At 40.4% G+C, this 22,882-nt stretch overlaps 1 protein-coding gene across 1 annotated transcript in view; it reads right to left on the reverse strand.

Moving 5' to 3' along the window:
• LOC113682796 (uncharacterized) overlaps positions 1-22,882 on the reverse strand; it is a 75,177-nt gene that overhangs the window by 32,490 nt on the left and 19,805 nt on the right. The window contains exons 49-90 of the mRNA XM_089181556.1: positions 22,477-22,602; positions 21,780-21,902; positions 21,327-21,452; positions 20,615-20,737; positions 20,086-20,205; positions 19,683-19,808; positions 19,037-19,162; positions 18,841-18,957; positions 18,232-18,354; positions 17,262-17,387; positions 16,985-17,110; positions 16,702-16,827; positions 15,769-15,888; positions 15,354-15,479; positions 15,107-15,232; positions 14,474-14,590; positions 14,215-14,340; positions 13,475-13,597; positions 13,226-13,348; positions 12,860-12,982; positions 12,244-12,369; positions 11,629-11,751; positions 10,812-10,925; positions 10,378-10,500; positions 9,541-9,663; positions 8,793-8,915; positions 6,252-6,377; positions 5,457-5,579; positions 5,070-5,186; positions 4,684-4,800; positions 4,295-4,411; positions 3,906-4,022; positions 3,517-3,633; positions 3,128-3,244; positions 2,739-2,855; positions 2,363-2,479; positions 1,974-2,090; positions 1,585-1,701; positions 1,196-1,312; positions 808-924; positions 419-535; positions 9-125 (exon numbers count right to left, since the gene is read on the reverse strand). Coding sequence (XP_089037682.1) covers positions 9-125; positions 419-535; positions 808-924; positions 1,196-1,312; positions 1,585-1,701; positions 1,974-2,090; positions 2,363-2,479; positions 2,739-2,855; positions 3,128-3,244; positions 3,517-3,633; positions 3,906-4,022; positions 4,295-4,411; positions 4,684-4,800; positions 5,070-5,186; positions 5,457-5,579; positions 6,252-6,377; positions 8,793-8,915; positions 9,541-9,663; positions 10,378-10,500; positions 10,812-10,925; positions 11,629-11,751; positions 12,244-12,369; positions 12,860-12,982; positions 13,226-13,348; positions 13,475-13,597; positions 14,215-14,340; positions 14,474-14,590; positions 15,107-15,232; positions 15,354-15,479; positions 15,769-15,888; positions 16,702-16,827; positions 16,985-17,110; positions 17,262-17,387; positions 18,232-18,354; positions 18,841-18,957; positions 19,037-19,162; positions 19,683-19,808; positions 20,086-20,205; positions 20,615-20,737; positions 21,327-21,452; positions 21,780-21,902; positions 22,477-22,602 — 5,091 coding nt within the window. The remainder of the gene's footprint in view (positions 1-8; positions 126-418; positions 536-807; positions 925-1,195; positions 1,313-1,584; positions 1,702-1,973; positions 2,091-2,362; positions 2,480-2,738; positions 2,856-3,127; positions 3,245-3,516; positions 3,634-3,905; positions 4,023-4,294; positions 4,412-4,683; positions 4,801-5,069; positions 5,187-5,456; positions 5,580-6,251; positions 6,378-8,792; positions 8,916-9,540; positions 9,664-10,377; positions 10,501-10,811; positions 10,926-11,628; positions 11,752-12,243; positions 12,370-12,859; positions 12,983-13,225; positions 13,349-13,474; positions 13,598-14,214; positions 14,341-14,473; positions 14,591-15,106; positions 15,233-15,353; positions 15,480-15,768; positions 15,889-16,701; positions 16,828-16,984; positions 17,111-17,261; positions 17,388-18,231; positions 18,355-18,840; positions 18,958-19,036; positions 19,163-19,682; positions 19,809-20,085; positions 20,206-20,614; positions 20,738-21,326; positions 21,453-21,779; positions 21,903-22,476; positions 22,603-22,882) is intronic.

A 22,882-nucleotide genomic window follows, 5' to 3' on the forward strand; every position in this document is an offset into this window, starting at 1 on the left:
CTTCTTACCTTGGCAAACCTTGCCATTTCCATCAAAACCAGGACGACAAGTACACTCGAAGGAACCGTTTGTGTTAGAGCACGCCGCATTGACATCACAAGGACTGGTTGTGCACTCGTCAATATCTATAAAAGGTTTTAATACATCAAAGTTAACTGTTTCTTTGACAAAGCAGTTTCTTACTGTGATTGACAAAAGGATTTTAAGTCTAACTTCCACGAACACTTGAATAAGGTAAGCCTTCTCTTAGCAAAATCACTCTCGGTCTCAGCCTTCTGAATATGGGATGAAATTTCAATAGTTGCACAGGGAAAGAAAAGTGTTCCTCACAAACGTGAGAAGAGCGTTTGAAATATAAAAAATATATATATATATTTATATATATCTCAAACTCGTTCACAAGTGACCTACTTCTTACCTTTGCAAACCTTGCCATTTCCATCAAAACCAGGACGACACGCACAATCAAAAGAACCGTTTGTGTTTAAGCACGCCGCATTAGCATCACAAGGATTGGTTGTGCACTCGTCAATATCTATAGAGAGTGAAAATACATCAAAGTAAAGTGTTTCCATGACAAAGCAATTACTAACTGTGAATGAAAAAAAAGCGATAAAGTCTAACTTCCACGAACACTTGGATGAGGTAGGCCTTCTCTTAGCAGAAATTACTCTCAGTGTCAGCCTTCTGAATATGGGATGAAATTTCAATAGTTGCACAGGGAAAGAAAAGTGTTCCTCACAAACGTGAGGAGAGCGTTTGAAATATAAATATCTCCAACTCGTTCACAAGTGACCTTCTTCTTACCTTGGCAAACCTTGCCATTTCCATCAAAACCAGGACGACAAGTACACTCGAAGGAGCCGTTTGTGTTAGAGCACGCCGCATTGACATCACAAGGATTGGTTGTGCACTCGTCAATATCTGTAGAAGGTTAAAATACATCAAAGTTAACTGTTTCCTTGATAAAGCAGTTTCTTACAGTGATAAACGAAAGGATTTTAAGTCTAACTCTACGAACGCTTGGATCAGGGAAGCCTTCTCTTAGCAGAAATTACTCTCGGTTTCAGCCTTCTGGATATGAGATGAAATTTCGATAGTTGCCCAGGGAAAGAAAAGTGTTCCTCACAAACGTGAAAAGAGCGTTTGAAATATAAAATATCTCCAGCGCGTTCACAAGTGACCTACTTCTTACCTTTGCAAACCTTGCCATCTCCATCAAAACCAGGACGACACGTACAATCAAAAGAACCGTTTGTGTTTAAGCACGCCGCATTGGCATCACAAGGATTGGTTGTGCACTCGTCAATATCTATAGAGAGTGAAAATACATCAAAGTAAAGTGTTTCCATGACAAAGCAGTTACTTACTGTGGATGACTAAAAGCGATAAAGTCTAACTTCCACGAACACTTGGATGAGTTAAGCCTTCTCTTCGCAGAAATTACTCTCGGTCTCGGCCTTCTTAATATGGGGTGCAATTCCAATAGTTGCACAGGGAAAGAAAAGTGTTCCTCACAAACGTGAGGAGAGCGTTTGCAATATAAAATATCTTCAACTCGTTCACAAGTGACCTTCTTCTTACCTTGGCAAACCTTGCCATTTCCATCAAAGCCGGGACGACATGTACACTGGAAGGAGCCGTTTGTGTTAGAGCACGCCGCATTGACATCACAAGGATTGGTTGTGCACTCGTCAATATCTGTAGAAGGTTAAAATACATCAAAGTTAACTGTTTCCTTGATAAAGCGGTTTCTTACAGTCATTAACAAAAGGATTTTAAGTCTAACTTCTACGAACGCTTGGATGAGGGAAACCTTCTCTTAGCAGAAATTACTCTCGGTCTCAGCCTTCTGGATATGAGATGAAATCTCGATGGTTGCTCAGGGAAAGAAAAGTGTTCCTCACAAACGTGAGAAGAGCGTTTGAAATATAAAATATCTCCAGCGCGTTCACAAGTGACCTACTTCTTACCTTTGCAAACCTTGCCATCTCCATTAAAACCAGGACGACACGTACAATCAAAAGAACCGTTTGTGTTTAAGCACACCGCATTGGCATCACAAGGATTGGTTGTGCACTCGTCAATATCTATAGAGAGTGAAAATACATCAAAGTAAAGTGTTTCCATGACAAAGCAGTTATTTACTGTGGATGACTAAAAGCGATAAAGTCTAACTTCCACGAACACTTGGATGAGTTAAGCCTTCTCTTAGCAGAAATTACTCTCGGTCTCGGCCTTCTGAATATGGGGTGCAATTCCAATAGTTGCACAGGGAAAGAAAAGTGTTCCTCACAAACGTGAGGAGAGCGTTTGCAATATAAAATATCTCAAACTCGTTCACAAGTGACCTACTTCTTACCTTGGCAAACCTTGCCATTTCCATCAAAACCAGGACGACACGTACACTCGAAGGAGCCGTTTGTGTTAGAGCACGCCGCATTGACATCACAAGGATTGGTTGTACACTCGTCAATATCTGTAGAAGGTTAAAATACATCAAAGTTAACTGTTTCCTTGATAAAGCAGTTTCTTACAGTGATTAACGAAAGGATTTTAAGTCTAACTTCCACGAACGCTTGGATCAGGGAAGCCTTCTCTTAGCAGAAATTACTCTCCGTCTCAGCCTTCTGGATATGAGATGAAATTTCGATAGTTGCTCAGAGAAAGAAAAGTGTTCCTCACAAATGTGAGAGAGAAAATATCTCCAATGCGTTCACAAGTGACCGACTCCTTACCTTTGCAAACCTTGCCATCTCCATCAAAACCAGGACGACACGCACAATCAAAAGAACCGTTTGTGTTTAAGCACGCCGCATTGGCATCACAAGGATTGGTTGTGCACTCGTCAATATCTATAGAGAGTGAAAATACATCAAAGTAAAGTGTTTCCATGACAAAGCAGTTATTTACTGTGGATGACTAAAAGCGATAAAGTCTAACTTCCACGAACACTTGGGTGAGGCAAGCCTTCTCTTAGCAGAAATTACTCTCGGTCTCGGCCTTCTGAATATGGGGTGCAATTCCAATAGTTGCACAGGGAAAGAAAAGTGTTCCTCACAAACGTGAGGAGAGCGTTTCAAATATAAAATATCTCGAACTCGTTCACAAGTGACCTTCTTCTTACCTTGGCAAACCTTGCCATTTCCATCAAAACCAGGACGACACGTACAATCGAAGGAGCCGTTTGTGTTAGAGCACGCCGCATTGACATCACAAGGATTGGTTGTGCACTCGTCAATATCTGGAGAAGGTTAAAATACATCAAAGTTAACTGTTTCCTTGATAAAGCAGTTTCTTACAGTGATTAACGAAAGGATTTTAAGTCTAACTTCCACGAACGCTTGGATCAGGGAAGCCTTCTCTTAGCAGAAATTACTCTCGGTCTCAGCCTTCTGGATATGAGATGAAATTTCAATAGTTGCTCAGGGAAAGAAAAGTGTTCCTCACAAACGTGAGAAGAGCGTTTGAAATATAAAATATCTCCAGCGCGTTCACAAGTGACCTACTTCTTACCTTTGCAAACCTTGCCATCTCCATCAAAACCAGGACGACACGCACAATCAAAAGAACCGTTTGTGTTTAAGCACGCCGCATTGGCATCACAAGGATTGGTTGTGCACTCGTCAATATCTATAGAGAGTGAAAATACATCAAAGTAAAGTGTTTCCATGACAAAGCAGTTACTTACTGTGGATGACTAAAAGCGATAAAGTCTAACTTCCACGAACACTTGGATGAGTTAAGCCTTCTCTTAGCAGAAATTACTCTCGGTCTCGGCCTTCTGAATATGGGGTGCAATTCCAATAGTTGCACAGGGAAATAAAAGTGTTCCTCACAAACGTGAGGGGGGCGTTTGCAATATAAAATATCTCAAACTCGTTCACAAGTGACCTTCTTCTTACCCTGGCAAACCTTGCCATTTCCATCAAAACCAGGACGACAAGTACACTCGAAGGAGCCGTTTGTGTTAGAGCACGCCGCATTGACATCACAAGGATTGGTTGTGCACTCGTCAATATCTGTAGAAGGTTAAAATGCATCAAAGTTAACTGTTTCCTTGATAAAGCAGTTTCTTACAGTGATTAACAAAAGGATTTTAAGTCTAACTTCCACGAACGCTTGGATCAGGGAAGCCTTCTCTTAGCAGAAATTACTCTCGGTCTCAGCCTTCTGGATATGAGATGAAATTTTAATAGTTGCTCAGGGAAAGAAAAGTGTTCCTCACAAACGTGAGAAGAGCGTTTGAAATATAAAATATCTCCAACGCGTTCACAAGTGACCGACCTCTTACCTTTGCAAACCTTGCCATCTCCATCAAAACCAGGACGACACGCACAATTAAAAGAACCGTTTGTGTTTAAGCACGCCGCATTGGCATCACAAGGATTGGTTGTGCACTCGTTTATATCTATAGAGAGTGAAAATACATCAAAGTAAAGTGTTTCCATGACAAAGCAGGTACTTACTGTGAATGACTAAAAGCGATAAAGTGTAACTTCCACGAACACTTGGATGAGTTAAGCCTTCTCTTAGCAGAAATTACTCTCGGTCTCGGCCTTCTGAATGTGGGGTGCAATTCCAATAGTTGTACAGGGAAAGAAAAGTGTTCCTCACAAACGTGAGGAGAGCGTTTGTAATATAAAATATCTCCAACTCGTTCACAAGTGACCTACTTCTTACCTTGGCAAACCTTGCCATTTCCATCAAAACCAGGACGACAAGTACACTCGAAGGAGCCGTTTGTGTTAGAGCACGCCGCATTTACATCGCAAGGATTGGTTGTGCACTCGTCAATATCTGTAGAAGGTTATAATACATCAAAGTTAACTGTTTCCTTGACAAAGCAGTTTTTTACTGTGGATGACTAAAGGGGTTTAAGTCTAACTTCCACGAACACTTGGGTCAGGGAAGCCTTCTCTTAGCAGAAATTACTCTTGGTCCCAGCCTTATGAATATGGGGTTAAATCTCGATAGTTGCACTGGAATATAAAAGTGTTCCTCACAAACGTGAGAGAGTTTGAAATATAAAATATCTCCAACTCGTTCACAAGTGACCTACTTCTTACCTTTGCAAACCTTGCCATCTCCATCAAAACCAGGACGACACGTACACTCAAAGGAGCCGTTTGTGTTTAAGCACGCCGCATTGGCATCACAAGGATTGGCTGTGCACTCGTCAATATCTATAGAAAGTGAAAATACATCAAAGGAAAGTGTTTCCATGGCAAGGCAGTTACTTCGTGGATGACAAAAAGCGATAAAGTGTAACTTCCACGAACACTTGGATGAGGCAAGCCTTCTCTTAGCAGAAATTACTCTCGGTCTCGGCCTTCTGAATATGGGACAAAAATTCAATAGTAACACAGGGAAAGGAAAGTGGTCCTCAGAAACGTGAGAGGAGCGTTTAAAATGTAAAATATCTACACGTCTTTCACAAGAGGCCTACTTCGTACCTTGGCAGACCTTGCCATCGCCATCAAAACCAGCCTTACATCGACACGAAAAACTTCCATCGGAGTTTGAACAATTAGCATTGACATCGCAATCGTTAGATCCTGTCTCACATTCGTTAATGTCTGTGAAAAGTAAATTTTTAAAAAAGGTAATTTGCAAATCATTCTAGAAAATCAAGATGCAACTGTGTAAAATGATATAACTATTCACAACATCATTCATACGTCTCTGTAATCGTAAGTGTTTTTTAAGCCAATCACATAATAAAGCATCACTAACAAGAAGAGTAGATCACGTCTGCATACGTGACCGCTGTAGTTAGCACAGCGGGTTTCCAGTGATTAGCTAAATGCTAAATTTTGTGCGGGTAACTTATAGAATCTCCTCACGTTCCCGTGAAAGATGACTAGCATCAATTTTTGCTACTTTTGCACTTCAAGAGGAAAGTTTCTTGACAAACAATATCATCCAAAGATCTCGACCAATGCTCGAATTAGGACCTTTCGATCCGGAGACCGGCGCGCATGGCATTCAGCCGTCCTATAGGCACGTAAGTTCAAGGGTGGCCTGTTCTGTCATCAATGCAGAACAAAAAGAGCAACCATAGGTCAAACACTTTGTCGTGACGCGATTAACTTCTGTGACTTCTCCATTTCTGCATTTACGGGGCGCCCACACGCAATTCCACCAGACTGCAGAATCACACAAAACTGGTGAGTCTTTCTCCGTTCTGCGGACTGCTCTACAGACAAGAAAGTCAGTGGGAAGGTTAAGTCTCGGTCTTCATATCTTACCAGAACAATTCCCATCAAGTTCTTCTTTGAATCCTGTGGAACACTGGCATTGGTATGAACCATCTGTATTGACACATTCGGCACCACTTCCGCACGTTACATTAAAGATGAAACACTCATCGATATCTGAAAAGGAGGATGTTAAACTTTGTGTTTGTTCTATATACTTTCTGAGAAAAACGATTATCGAGCCTTTTGTTAATGCAAAAAACCTTTGCACAGCTGAAACGAAGGTTAACCACCCCCGCACTTAACTCTTTCACTCTCAAGTTGTCAATATCATTTCTTCAAACTGTTTGCTACAGATAATCTGTTCAGAGAAATTGGTGAAAAATGAAAAGATACCCCTGGGTTGATATTTGCCATTTTTCTCGTCAAATGTTTACTCTGGAAAAAAAGGTCGAAGCGAGTACAGAACACAGTTTTTCTCTGACCACGTGCTTTTTTATCAACTTGACGAATTATTGAATTGCAAGGAAAAATCCCTTCGCTTCCACCGATGGTAGTGAAAGGTGTCAACATGTCAACATGTCAAGCTAATTTGTTTCATTTCTTTTTTTCCCGCATCGTTCAAATTGTTCGTCTAACTGGCAAAAAAAGCCCTGAAATATAAACACTGATAAAGAGGTAAAGGGAAAAGGGCAGAAAATTAGTATACTGTAAACAAAAGAACCATTGAGAATGGATAAGAAAGAACAGGGTTTCAGATTAAGAAAAAATTCAGTCTAATTTTCGCAAGACGAAGCACCGAAGATGTGTAGTACACAAATTATTTCGCCCGTGAGAAGCAATTTATAAGACCATTAAACGTTTTACTACAAAGCTGGCTTGGCGGGCAAGCAGTTCTTTGCTGGTGTAATTACTATTTGTCTTGTGAACATTATTAGTATTATTAAAAGGCAAAACTCACTATTACGTCTTTAGACAGTCAAAACACCACGAATCCACGACAAGGGTCTCTAAAAATCACCTACACTAAGGTGAAATCTTTTTGGCAAGTGACACCTCCATAGACCATCCCGTTCGATCAAGATGGCTGGATACAGGATAATATTTTATCTATTTATTTGTTTGTATTTTTGCACCCAAAAACCTCGACTTTGTCTAAAAAAAAAAAAACAAAAAAAAAAAAAACGCACAACTTGGCTGATATTCAGCCACATTGACCTAACGGTTAGTCAATAACGCCTATGTATAGCAAAAGCGGCCTTTAGAAACGAGCGGCACATAGACCACACAGAGCCCTTGAAAAGTGACACCTAAGGGGACCTCAAAGCCGGTTTAAGTTTCCTTCCGTCAACATGTCATTTTGAAACGTGGCCAAAAAATTGAAACCAGAGGGGCAACACCGAATATTGCAAAATAACAAAGTTAACATTACCGCATCATTTTTTTTAAGGGCAATCGACCTCATCAACAGAACTCTTCAAAGTAACGCTACTGAGGACTTCAACATCATTTAACCCTTCCTCTTAAAACCGCTAATCCTTTTTCCGATGCGTGTTATGACAGCCTATGGCTATGAATCAGTCTAGTGCTAATCTTGGTGCGCGACAAAGACTCATGAAGTTTTAAGCTTCTTTAACTGGATGTCTTGTCTCTGCTTAATTATTACTCTCTGAATTTAAGTCGATGCAACTCTAGTTGTAGTAGGTAGGTTCTGAAAATAGAAGACTGAATCAACATTGACAAAATTATCGTCAACTTTCTGTTTCTGTTGGAGATCGATGGAGACTTTGGAATGCGTTAGCTATAATATCTCAATGAGACACACACCAAACTAGGCAAGAGTGTTTACATCGCTAATGACCAATTAAAAATATATCTATGGACCAGGTAGGCTTCAAAGAGAATTAACCAAAAGCGAGACGCGAACAGTTGCAGATGATTCATTGTGAGAACTGCTGTATGAGTTTCTAAATGACGGACAGTGGGTCTATCGCAAAGCACTTCAAAGTCAATTAGGAGTCGGATATTATCACTTCTAGTTCTACAATAAAAAATGCAAACATTGCGTCTGCTATTTTCCTCTCACAAGTCGTTCTGCGGTTAACCGAAAAAAGTCATGCGCCCACAATAAAACTTCGCAGCACGCTTCCTGATTCGTAAAACTGTTATTGTTTTGTGGGGGAGGGGGGAGGGGGGAGGGAGGGGAGAAATTCAAGCTGGCCATAGACCAGAGTAAAATTTCGTTTATCGATAATGCACGAAATGAAGATAACCACGCAATGAAGTAGGCGAGAGAGCGCTCGAAATGTATTTCGAAGTTTCCGAAAGCCGGTTTTTGCAACCACTTAAATCGAACTAATTTTCAACAATCGAACGAGTCGAATGTCAACGAATGTCCAGCGAAATCTTTTTGAAAGAGGGCCGGTCAGAGGAAAACATGGAGCCGCAAGCATTTCGCATGGCGGATTAAAGAGGAAAGAGAAGAGATGAAGGAAATGGAAAGAGAAAGCGTAGAATTAAGTTGGAGACAGTTTTATTTCATCCATTGATGTCCCACCATTCCCCGCCTACCTTCCAAGTGTTTTTTTGTACCTGTACAATTGATTCCGTTGCCTAGAAAGCCATCTTTACAAGTGCAGTTGTAGGAGCCATCCGTGTTATTGCACAGAGCGTTCTTGTCACATGCTGTAGGGTCTCGCTCACACTCATTAATATCTGTAATCATCAAAAGTAAACACAGTCATTATCAGGGTCTTTTCAAAACAGATAAACCATTTGACCTTGCAATGTTTGAATCAACGTAAACTAATTGTATAATCATTAATTAATTTATTGATGGGTGGGCCGATAGCCCGTTTAAGATCAAGTGCCTATTTCAGGCGTTCAGATCGGAAGCAGTAAAGAAATAACCGGTGAGCCGCCGCGAAATATATGGTAAATGGCCTTTATCCTTTTTTCTTCCAACGTTTTCCTCGCTCCGCTGTATTACTTCGGCGCTGCATACTTACTGTGCGTCAAGAACAAGCTAGTTAATAAAGCCGAGAAAAGGACCTTGTGCGACCTTCCATTCAATTAAGCTTGTGGCAAGGCGTCAGTTTGCATGAGATTTTCCTGTTACGACCACTCTGTCGCTTATTGAATTCTAAGTGTTCGAAATTTGTATCTTTTATGAGTAGGGTTATCGTCTGTTTCGCAGAGGAATTAAAAAAACCAACGAGTATAGGAACGCTAAAGGGTAGATTTTGTACACAACGTGACATCAAGCAAGACCACCGCGTCCCAATTAAGATCATGTTGAAGTTGTCAATTTATCTTCAATCGACGATAGTTTTATAGTTACCTTTACAACTTGTTCCATTGCCTGTAAAACCAGCCTTACAAGCGCAGGTAAAGGAGCCCTCGGTGTTTCGACAATCAGCATTGACATCACACTCAGTCAAATCCGCAACACATTCATCAATATCTAGATCGAACGAAATGGTTAGCTTTACAATGACGGTGGGAAACCGGAATCGCTGGAATCTCTGCTTATTCCCAAGTGACAGACAGTGATGAAAAACTATTGTCGTCACTTGAAAATTTTCATCCGGCGCCGGAGTGCAAATCGTTCTTCACCTCCTGGTTTGGAATTCCTTGTTTCTAGGGGGTGGCAGAGGGATTTTAAGATAAGGAAAATCTTGTACAGAGATGGTCGAGAGAGTTAAAGATGAAGTAACACGAACTGGAAAGGATTTGAAAAATGCGCGCTATTTAATTTGAAGATACACAGACCATGTCTAGATCGTTAGCTTTTCGTGGTTTAACCGCTATTAAAACAAACAAAAAATTTTTTCATGAGAGATGAGCCTTAAAGAATTGCCCTAATTCATAACTATATCTTGCTTTGCCTTAATGCCAGGTAACATAATGTTTGTTTAAGATTTAACCCGTTTAAAACATTTATTCATGGATATTGTTTTCTTTGCCTTCCCTGCAGATCAGTAATGGGCCTTCCAAATAAAGACGACGAGCTCACAACTTCTATGACGCCCCTAAATGTCCTAAGACGATCGATCATTCCATCGTTTCTCCCGCGTGTAATTCCTATCGTCAAGCATTGTTTGTGTAACGGGCTGTTCCGCTCTCATTTTCATCAAACACCCAAAACCGCCGATTACGAAGAATACAACATACTAACCTGTGCAAAATGTGTTATTTCCAGTAAACCCTGCTTTGCACGTGCAGTTGTACGAGCCTTCTGTGTTCACGCACTTTGCTTTGCTATGGCAGTCGGCTGTTTCAGCCTCGCATTCGTTGATATCTAATATGACATGAAAAAAAAACTCAAATTGAAAGTTCATTTTCCATACTTGATAGCACGCAGTCTGCGACTGGTCAGTGCGTCAGTCATTCCAGTACAGTCCAGTCAAATCCAGTTCAGTCAGTGGGTTAGTTCTTCCTTCAGCCAATCCGTCAGTCAATTAGCCAGTCAGCTAGTCAACGATTCAGTGAGTCAGGGTCTGGAAGTTCGTCCGACTTGATTACCTACGTATATTCCGTACGTATATTCCGTGCTTGGAGGAGTTGAATTAGAAACCAAACAGCCATTTAAAATGTTAAACTTTCCCATACCTAGACAAACATCTCCCAAGCGTGCGAATCCAGACTTGCAAGTACACTGGTATTTGCCATCTACTTCTAAACATTCCTCGTTGCCAGCGCATGGCCTGTCACAAACACCCACAGCTAAAAAGAAAAGCAATGATAACAGTAGGTACTTGACTTGTACAGAATTGCGATATGAACTGGACAATGGTTTGCTTCATAAAACAACTAATGATCGATTGCTTTAAGCGCCTGTTTCCATTTTCCGCTGTTCCGTCATCTCTCCTCTCCGCAGAAAAGACAACCCTTGCTTTTCACCGCTTTCTTCACTTAAGCACACAGGATATTTTCAGTTACATTTATGAATAAATCGTCCATGCAAACGAATACTTTTATCAATTTCCAGATAAATATAATTTTTAACAATTCAAAAAAATTCAGGATTGGTTATGGTTATTACGCTCGACTCCGGATCGAGTGGTCCGGGTTCGAGCCCTGGCCGAGGTCATTGTAATGTGTTCTTAGGCAAGACACTTTACTCTCACAGTGCTTCTCTTCACCCAGGTGTACAAATGGGTACCAGCAAATATGCTGGGGTAACCCTGCGATGGACTAGCATCCCATCCAGGGGGGAGTAGCAATATTCCTAGCCTTTTCGTGCTAAGGAAACCGGAGTTAAGCGCCGGCCCCATGGACCACTTGGACCTGTATAAAGGCTTTACTTTTTTAACAATTCAGAAGAAGGATGTTTCTCGGTCATATCAACACATTTCTTTCTCAAATATGTATTTATGTATACAACATTAAAAGCTGATTCTAACTCCACTATAACAACAGAACAAACCGATGCACGTCGTTCCATTTCCAGTATAACCAGGATTGCAAGTGCAGTTAAACGAGCCGTCAGTATTGGTGCAGTATGCATTGGAGTCACAGTCGGAAAGTCCCTCAGAACATTCGTCCAAATCTGTCGAAAAGGGGGACAAGTTTGAATTAAGAACTGTAAATACGATCTGCACTGGTTGAGAGACCTATCCATCTACTCCTAACTTTTGATACACCGTTAGTTAACAGCGAAAATTTAGGAGACAGACCCATGCAATAAATCCTTAACTGCACCAAATAACCATGAAAATGACACGAAAAGAACGGAATAAAAATGTGCCGATGTACTTTTTAGTTACTCAGCTTGAATCAGGGCGTGGTCATTGGAAGGGCGACTAACTTAAAACCAATTTCAAAAGTTCGATTTCTCATGTTTTAATCGTCATTATGATAATCGCATAAAGATAAAAAGAATATCACCATTAACAACGAATACAAATACAATCGCATTGTCGCACAGACGCTCGAAAATTCTTGTCGTTTATTGTTCTCGTAAACGTCACCTGAGTCTCGCTCATATTTCTTAACACTTGGCGAGGTTTCGTAACGAAATGATAAGTTGTTTGTGACAAACCTGTGCAGTCTCCTGCCTCATTCCTTCGGTATCCCTCGTTACATCTGCAGCTGTACGATCCCTCAGTGTTCACGCAGTCCGTGTTGACGGGACAATCAGCTGTGCCATCCTTACACTCATCGACATCTGAAGGAAAAACAAGACGATCAAATAGATATGGTGTAACAAAATATAACATGAAAAGAAATACAGTTTGAATAATACAAGTACTCTTCTACTGAATGAAAAAACCATGCTCATTTTTTATGTCATAAATGACCTAAAGATCAGCCTGATTCAGTTTTAGAGGAAAGTTAACCCTTTGGCCCCTAAGAGTGACTAGCCCGTAATTTCTCCTTACAATATCACCCCTGAATCACACATAAAGGTAACAAGAAAATAGGAAATGATCAGCAATTGAAGCAGCCCTTGATTATTAAACAAATTATTCTTGTCAGCCTCTTAGAAATGTACGGAGGGTAGTATGGAGAATGAGTTTACTAATGTTAGGGTATAAAGGGTTAAACTCATTACTCTGAGCGGTGATTAACCTAGCACTCGAAAGAGCTATTAACCTCTACTTACGGAAGTAAGCAAACAGCTATTTTTCGCCCTGTCCTGTGCCTTCAAAACTAACCTCTACAAGTCCTTCCATCTCCCTCATATCCTCTTATACATCTACACACGTACAATCCAATCGTGTTTGAACAGAGGGCGTTTACGTGACAAGTCGCTTCTCCTGTGATACATTCGTCAACATCTGTGACGTAAAAAAATGGACTCATTAGTAATGGATTTGCCAGCGACACTCCCTTAAAATGGTTACACTATTGACAAAACCGAAAAAATGGTATCAAAAGAATTTTCATAGCTTCACGGAGGCCTCAGTGCAAATTGAAAAACAAAAGCAAATGGCATACAACTAAGGTAATGTCTGGTTTTAAGTATTTTGGGAGCGTTTCATTGTAATTAGTTCCAGTAAAGATAAAAGCCAAAAGATTACCTTGACAATTGCCAGCCACTCCAGTGTACCCTGAGGCGCAGTTGCACGAGTATGACCCAATCGTGTTTACACACACCTCACCAACACCGCATGTGTCGCTCGTGTCTTTACATTCATCGCGATCTGATGGAAATCAAACGTTCATCTGTCTTGTTTACGATAAATGCAGTGAAATAAATTGTAGCAACGTACATAATGGTATTATCGTTTTTATTTTCTTTTAAGTTAAGGTTTAGTTAAGTACATTACCTATGCACGTAAGGCCATCACCGTCAAAACCCCGGATGCAACGACACACGTAACTTCCCAAGGTGTTCGAGCACTTTGCGTTAGCATGGCAGACGTTTTCTCCACTTTCGCATTCTTCGACATCTATTTAAAAAAAAAAAAACAATAATTGGCATCCCATTAAAAATTATTTAGAAGCTTGGGTAAATAACGGAAACGTTTTTAGACGCCAGCCGGTGGCTCTTGCTCATCCCGATTCCCGTTAAATGAAGTAACTTAGAGTAACGCTGCTCCTTCTGAACAAGAAAATCGCCAGTTACATTACCCCGCTATTATGACGGTCAGAGTGCTAGACTCCGGGTCGAGAGGTCCGAGTCAAGACCAGGCCGGGTCACTGTGTTGTGGTATTTGGTAAGACACTTAATTGTCACAGAGCCTCTCTCTACCCAGGAGAGGATACAGGCGAAATGTCAGGGAAGCCTAACGAAATAGGGGGGTAACCTTTAGATGGACTGGCATCCGTCGAGGGGAAGTTGCTTCATGCTAAGAAAACCGGGGTAAGCTCCGACTGGACAGGCTTCTTGGCTCTAGTGCCGAGTTTTTTTTACTTTCATTACTCCGGCATGGTATTTCATCAGGTTTCTCGGACAGTTCTTCGGAACTCATTCATATGTGTGTGTAAAGAGGCACCGTGACAGTATAAGACTCCATCCAGGGTTGCTAAACAGATTAAGGGCTAACCAATAAATGCATCTTCCTACCTGTGCAGTTCTTTCCATCTCCTTCAAATCCTCTCACACAATTACAGATATAGGATCCTTCAGTGTTGTTACACACAGCGTTGGGCGAGCATTCGTTTAGCTCGCTACTATCGCATTCATCAACATCTACAAGTTTAGAATTCAATTCATTGTATAAGTAGTGACTTCAAGGAAAGCATGACGTATAAAAGCTTAAAGGATTCGGAAAATTAGAAATAGAAAATTCATTCAACTCTTTATCTGGTTTACGCATACTAACCTAAGCATTGGTACCCGTCTCCTTGGAAACCAGTTTTACAAACACACTCAGGTCGCTCATCTTGATCCTGGCAATTCGCGTTAGGACCGCAGGATGGGGAGCAGCCTGAGACGATAGCTAAGGGAGTACAGAGAATGAGTTTATAAATATGCTGATGAAACTACTGGATTGACTATAGAACATTTTATCATATGGACTAGAGCGTTTTACCAGGAACTAAAACACTCGTAGAAAAATCACGACTATCCGGGAACCGAGTAGCGTATTTTTTTGTATGTTTACGCTCATCTTGATCCTGGCAATTCGCGTTAGGACCTCAGGATGGGGAGCAGCCTGAGACGATAGCTAAGGGAGTACAGAGAATGAGTTTAGAAATATGCTGATGAAACTACTGGATTGACTATAGAACATTTTATCATATGGACTAGAGTGTTTTACCAGGAACTAAAACACTCGTAGAAAAATCACGACTATCCGGGAACCGAGTAGCGTATTTTTTTGTATGTAACACGGTCATATTGAGCAACGATGTCACGATTTCCTCAAATGTTTCTGAATGAACTTGGTTTGTTCGATGTTTGGAATAATGGCCACCTTACATCTGCTCATCAATGTGTAATATCTTTTATTTACCTGTGCAGTTTCTTCCATTGCCTTGGAATCCACTGAGACAGCGACAGACATACGACCCGTTAGTATTGGTGCACTCAGCGTTGGGATCACACTGGTTTGCTTCGGAGTTTGCGCATTCGTCGATGTCTATGATAATTAAAGTGTTGTTGCTCTCAGAATCAATTCTTGGACATAGGACCAGAGTCTCCAAGATCAAAGTAAGAAGCGTTTCTGACCTCATGCAGTGTAAACGAAACGCAAAACAAACCTGAGCAGTTTTTCCCATCTCCCTGATATCCATCTTGACAGCGGCAGCGATATGATCCTTCGCTGTTGGTGCAAACCGCATTTGAGTCACACTGATTCGTCTGGGGAGTTGTACATTCGTTGATATCTGCGTTGGATTTCAATTATTACGAATAAAGGATTAATAGTCAAAAGGTTTAACTATGAAATAAGTTTCATGAAATATGTCTATTACCAAGCTCAAAATATTTACGGGGATTTTTTTTTGTTAACCACGTCCGAATTGACCATCTCCTACACGGCACCAGATGACATGAACACGCAGTTTGAAAAATATTGAGGCAATTGCTAGACTGTAAAAGTAATTAAGAGCAAAAATAACACACACAAAAAAAGAAAACAACTACAACAACAACAAAAAAGGCTTAAACAGTTACCTTGACAACTCCCTGCCTCCCCTCTGTACCCAGGGGCGCAACTGCACGTATAATTACCAACCGTATTGACACACACTTCATTAGCTGCACAGGTGTCATTCTTGGCACATTCGTCAAGGTCTGTAAGGTAAAGCACAAGCATAAAAATGAAACTGAAATTGTATATGGTTAAATTAAATAAATAAACAAGGAGAAAAGCGTAGCCTTGACCTAGCTCCCCTCTCCAATCACCATCAAAACCCCGGATGCAATGGTACACATATCTTTCCCGCGTGTTGGATCACAGCGCATTGAAGTTGCGCAAGATTTTCCATTTTCACATTTTTCGAGTCTACAGTTAGACGCAGGACAAAGTTGGAGAAAGACAAACCAGCGTGTACACAACTTTTTTGACCTGAAATTGCAGTAGATTATAATAAATGAGGCTCGGCGGTGGAGAACACTTTAACAAATGTAAATATCCGGTGGGAAATCGCAACCTGCGCAAGTCCCTCCATCTCCTTTATACCCTCTTACACAGCGACAAACCTTTCCGCACTAACTCTCACACAACCTCGCATTCAATTATCTCTTATCTTATTTCTTTGTTTTATTCTTGAAGTGTTCATCTCACTTTCTTGTGTTGGCAATTCAAGCTTTTCGACTGTTTAATGAAATACAAGGAAACCTTTCAGTCGACTACACTTAGAGAACAAAAACGCGTTCGCAACTGAAGGTGAGTAAAAATGACTAACTTATGATTGATGTCAATGAATGAAATGGAAACATACAAAATCGTCTTTACGTGTGCAGGTGGTTCCGTCACCCTGATATCCATCTCGACGGCAGCATATTTAAGACCCTTCACTGTTGGTACACCGAGCGTTCAGGTCACACTCGTTTGTTTCTGAACTTGTAAATAAAAGAGGTAAACATTCACGAGAAAATCCCTACCTGTACAATTCTTTCCATCTCCCGTGTATCCTTTGAGACAGCGACAAATATAGGATCCTTCAGTATTGTTGCATAAAGCGGTAGGAGCACACTCGTTGGCTTCGAGGTTTTCGCATTCATCAATATCTGCGAGTAAATAAAGGTTGATAGAAGATCCTTAGAGGAATCCCTGCGATTTTACATTTCTTTTCATCCCCACAAGAAAATTTCTGTGAAGAGGATGGGATGAATTGAAAGAGGGAAATACAGCAATGTGTTTCAAAAGTGTTCAGGGAATCTTTACCTGTGCAACTTTTCCCGTCGCCTATGTATCCTTCCCTGCAGCCACAGGTGTATGATCCCTCGTTGTTGGTGCACAGTGCGTTAGGAGCGCATTGGTTTGTTCCAGGGTTGGAACATTCGTCGATATCTGCAGTCAAAGATCGACATTACAAAAGCAGAAAAGCTAAGAACTAGTTAAAAATGAGAGAAAACCTCAATACTCTTGTGTCGTATTTCAATGAAATTCCAAAATGTGGCTCAAATTGTAAGGGAGTATTTTTTTAAGGAGAAATATTTACCTGTACAGTTTCTACCATCGCCTTTATATCCACTGGCACACAGACAGACGTAGGAGCCGTCCGTGTTGTTGCACACAGCATTGGGACCACAATCATTTGTTTCAGAGGTTGCACACTCGTCAATGTCTGTGTTTGCGATAAAAAAGTCGATGAGATGACTTATTTTTCATCCCAATTTGATTGGAAATCATCATAACATTGAATTCCACTGTGTCACTTCACCAAATAATTGACAACGTTAGCCACTGTTCATTTAACAATGCCCTGTTTCTTTTTCACTCAAAGTTGTACCACGCACTAGAATCTGAATATAAGGTTATGTAAGCGTGAACGACAGCCTCAGTGGTCTAGCAATGGGTGTACTTTGGCACACGCAGTATACTTTGTATGCAGAAAAGCACTCCATTGCCTGTCACTTTGACATGCTCAATAATATAAACTCTCATCCCGCATCCTAGTTCTAGGTTCCCAGAATCATCACTCAAGTGGATGGTGACGTGTAGATAGTTTAAAATGTACATAAAAAAATTGATGGCGACGAATTTTCAATGTGTATTTCGGTTAACTGCATTTAGAGAACAAGAACGTGTCCCTAAGAATGTGAGTGGAGAAGACTGACTCATGACTACATTCGTTGATGTCTAATAAGGGGAAATTCATACTGAGCCAATGCTTTACTAAATAGCAGATGAGTCAGTTGTTTCGATAAAAATAACGTAAAATGTTGCGTGGAAGAGATTAATTGTTTAACTACACAAGAGGGCGAGAGTCCTGCGCCCTTAAAAAAAAAAGCGCATCACCAAACCTTGGCAATTCCCTCCCACTCCACTGTATCCGGGGTTACAATTACACGTATGGCAGATCAAATACCTAGAGTAACTTAATATGATTATATGAGTAACAAACGTTTATTATCTCTTGGTTCTCACGGATTGTGTGCGTCCAAAAGGAAAGGTTGAGAAAAAAATACCTTTACATGTATGACCATCACCAAAAAATCCCTGAATGCATCGACAAACATAACTTCCTGGAGTGTTAGTGCATTTTGAATTCTTGTGACAAGAGTTTGGCCCATTACCACATTCATTGATATCTAGAACATGCATGGAGAAATTTCCAATAAATGATCTACCTTAAACCTGTGAATAACATCCACACGCATTTAAGTAGTACATTAAATGTTCGATATACAGCGGGGACCATAGTGTTGCTATCCGATTGCTCTAAAAGTTCGTCGATGCCCAGACAAACCTCAAAATGGAATTATTGTGATTTCAATCGCAGACGAAATTCATGATAGAATTAAAAAAACCCTACAAGACATGTTTTAAAAGAGTACTTCAAACCTGTTTGTGTAGTTATGGGGCGAAACAAGATAACCTTTGGTTAACTAAGCTCTCTAGTTCACAGTTTAAAATGGCGATTTTACATTAATAAAACACTTTAATCAATCGACATTACTGTAAGAATTTGCAAAGAATTTGAATTATTTTATTTAATAGATTGATGTTGGTGAATAAACTTAGTTGTCGTAGTTGTTGTTGTTCGAGTTTCATGAAGACCGCCAAGATACACTAACCTGCACATACATATCCATCACCCTCGAATCCTGGATTGCATTCGCACAAAGGACGTGCACCAGTTTCCAGGCAGCTTGCATTTGCTCCACAAGCTGGTACACAGCCAGTGACGACAGCTGTAATATTCAGACAATCAAGACTCAGTGATGACCCATACTTGACCACGACAATGACAATTTCGAAAGCAAATTCTACCTGTACAATTCCTTCCATCCCCCTGGTATCCAGTTTTACAACCACAGACGTAGGATCCATCGGTATTGTTGCAAACAGCATTTGTATGACAATCGTTTGTCTCATCAATGGCACACTCATCGATATCTGAAAAGAAAGAGTTTGAGGGTAATGGCCATTTGCCCACCTTCGGCCCTGATATGTGTTGATCATAATGGTTGAGATTGAAATGGAGTTACAATGGAATAATTCATGTTTGACCAAGGCGGGGTAACTAAAGAGTTTTAAGAGAACTGGTTTAGAAATATGGGAGTCCTCGTTCAAAAGCGAAATTCTACTCCCCGACTGAATTTGTTCCTCGGTATTCCTAGTTGAAATTCTCTACTGTCTCTCTATATATCGAGCCGGCTTGTCTCCTACAAAATTAAACTTTTCCTCAATAATTGGAGAACATTTTACCCTTTTTTCACTATTAGAATATTATGCATTGTCCCCTGCAGTAAATATACCAACTATAAAATAAAGATGTTTTGCTTGAAACCTCTTTACTATCCAAGTCAATTATTATTCACTCTGTGTCTATGCCACTGATTGCATGTTTCCATATCCTGTGTAGGACTCTTGCATTAGGATTTTATTATTTTTTTCATGGCTGTGAAGTCTGTACCTGTGCAGTTTCTTCCATTGCCCCGATAGCCACTAAGACAGCGACAGACGTACGACCCGTCAGTGTTGTTACACAGCGCTTTGGGATCACATTCGCTGGTTTTAGGGTTTGCACACTCGTCAACATCTGCAATTGGAAGAAAATATATGGTTTAACTCTTACTTTAGGGACGGAGCTACTGAGACATTGGTACTCTCCATGTCTCACTAGTCCTGCTTAGGTGCATACAACTTCTCAGACGGTAACTGCACCCGTAGGAAGATGTTACTTATGATAAACGAAAGAGTAAATTTTTCCTTACAACTGGCGGAAACAGTTAACAGTTAACAAACGATACATCCAATTCTGTAAAGTACCAATCATTTTTAATCCGTGAATATATCAATCGCAGGGGACTAATTACCTTGACATTTTCGTGCCTCTCCAGCATACCCAGGGGCACAACTGCAGGAGTAAGAACCAATTGTGTTCACACATTTCTCATTGGCGTCACATGCATCCTTATCCGCGCATTCATCAAGATCTTTGAAAGGAGCAAAAGAGAGAAAAAATTAAGGAAGGATAGAAGGGAACCATTAAAAGCATGTGTTTTTCATTTCACTCTCCCATAAGATGTGTGCAAACAGCTGTTTCGAGAAAGGAAAGATCTCAAAAGGTAATTTGGGTATCTGGTAATCACTGGATGTTAATAAGTGAAACAAATAGATTAATTTTAAAACCTACTATGCTTAGTCCTTACAGTGACGTTTTCTCAGATTTCTAAGAAATCTTGAGGTCAAGGAATAGTGACTTGAAGAATACCCACAATGCCTTACGAGGTTGCCATGTGTACTCAGTTTACGTTTTTTTTCCGACAACCTTCGTAACACAGTTGAGTAATTAACCATCAATGAATCCATTTTAGATAATGAAATTAAATCTATTTGTATTACCTCGGCAAGTCTCACCAGCACCATCAAAACCTTGTTTGCATTTGCACACATAACTTCCCGGGGTGTTGGAGCAATTCGCATTAACATCGCAAGAGTTTTCACCATTTTCGCATTCGTCGACGTCTATGCCAAAAGAACAAACAACCATTTGAAATTATCGCCCGCTTTCCTTTTTTCAGCGATAACAACACTTTTGCTAAAGTTTGCTCTGGAAATAATTAACCAGGATAAGTGACTAGCGGGCTTTTTTTTCGCCTTATAGGAATAAAATTCTTCTACTAGTGTTTACGGGTTTACAGTTAAGGTGCTCGGTGAGAAGTTTATCGCTGAACACACTAGTAAGTCGAAAAGTGTGCTATTTATTTTCGCTCCTTGGAGCTATCAATTGTCGCTTTGATTTTCCAACAAGGATTCGTACATCCCATGCAATTTACTCCCTGCCATCAATATCGATCCTCTTAAATTAACGAGGAAAGTTATTAATTTCTTCATTGAAAAGGTTATGCTGCATCAATGAGGTGAAGTTTAAAAGGTTAACTTAAACACAATGGTAAATTTCTTAAAGGTGGTTACGTCTCGAACTTAAGCCCTTGGTCGCTCTTAGGCGCTCACGCTAGACATGTGATAAACCCCCATCATCCTAACTTCATACATAGGTGAGTCAATCCTTTTGGTTAGCCGTCAATAAAAAGCATGAGGGCAGGAGACTTGCCATTGCAGCTTCTACCATCTCCCTGATATCCACTACGACAGCTACAAAGGTAGGATCCATCGGTGTTGTTGCATAGGGCATTGGAATCACAGTCATTCATTTCAAGGCTTGAACACTCATTTACATCTGAAAAATAGTTCGAAGCAAATCTTTGATATTACGATCCTTCTATTGGATCCAGCTGTAAAGAGGTTATCAGAATGGACGGCACAAGGGTATTCACACACACAAAATGGTTTAAAGACAAGCAGGGATATCTAACACTTTCTTAAGAATGATCGCTGAATCATACACTCAGTGGTTCACGAACATGAAAAACTGAAGAGCAGACTACGAAGAAGGAAAGCCAGACAAAAATGATCGCGTTCTGAGATTTGTCAAGCTACTCTCCTTTTGCAAATGTGGAAGATGTAAATATTGTAAATTTATAGTCAAATTACAACTTTCTTTTACCTTGACAATTACCAGCCTCTCCTGTATACCCCGAGGAACAGTTACAGGAGTACGATCCAATCGTATTCACACAGTCTTCATTAGCTGCGCATGTGTCGTTCTTCTCCACACACTCGTCACGATCTGTAAAAACATGACGAACGCAAACACGTCGTATGTCGACAATTGGATGGAAGTGGCCAAAATGAAAGATTTAATTTACCCTTTGGACCCTAATGTCATTATGCATATTCTCCATACTGTTCTTTATACATTTCCTAAGGTGCTGACAAGGAGATTTAGTTTACTGATCAAAAGCTTCTTTTGTTGGTGATCATTTCCTTTATTCTCACAACCTTAATGTGTGATTCAGGGGATGCTAGTCACTCTTAGAGTTTACATGTTACCGTGCGTCTGTTCAGTATGAGATCATGGATGACGTCAGAATGTGGTACGAACAAAAAAAATGGCGTACGAGGCGCAGTCGTCTGTGATCTATTACTGTGCAAACCTAAGGTAACATTTATTTGACGTCATCAATGCGTCTGTCCTCCAATAGATCACAGGTAAGAACCAATCAAAATGCAAGTGTAATTCAGCTTATCATATACATAAAGATACACCGCGGTAATAATAACTAGAATCGAAAGAAAATCACAGGAAATTATCATAAAGCCACCAAACCACCAACAAACATGCGCGACAGTGAAACGTTTACCTGTGCAACTTCTACCGTCGCCTTGATATCCATCGAGACAACGACACACAAAAGACCCATCAGTGTTGTTACATACCGCATTGGTGTGGCACTCGTTTGTTTCGGAGCTCGCGCATTCATCGATATCTGTAATGAAAGACAAGCAGTGAAAACTACAAATGAAGAAGTACATGAACAATGTAACACTACATATTTGTAGATGACATTTTCTCTCTTTTTTGATGTGTGTCGCTATTTTTCAAAAATATCTGGATCTTCAGAAAAAGCAACAAAATATCTTCGTAGAAATGTTCATGCAGCAAGGATGCAAGTGATAACCAACACGGTTGGGTCCTGACGACTACCCATAGTGCATAGTGATCTGGTTCTGTTTTAATGGCCTAAACACACAAACCCTATTATTCAG

Source organism: Pocillopora damicornis, chromosome 9 (genome assembly GCF_964200805.1).
Source record: "Pocillopora damicornis chromosome 9, jaPocDami1.2, whole genome shotgun sequence".
Classification (NCBI taxonomy): domain Eukaryota; kingdom Metazoa; phylum Cnidaria; class Anthozoa; order Scleractinia; family Pocilloporidae; genus Pocillopora; species Pocillopora damicornis.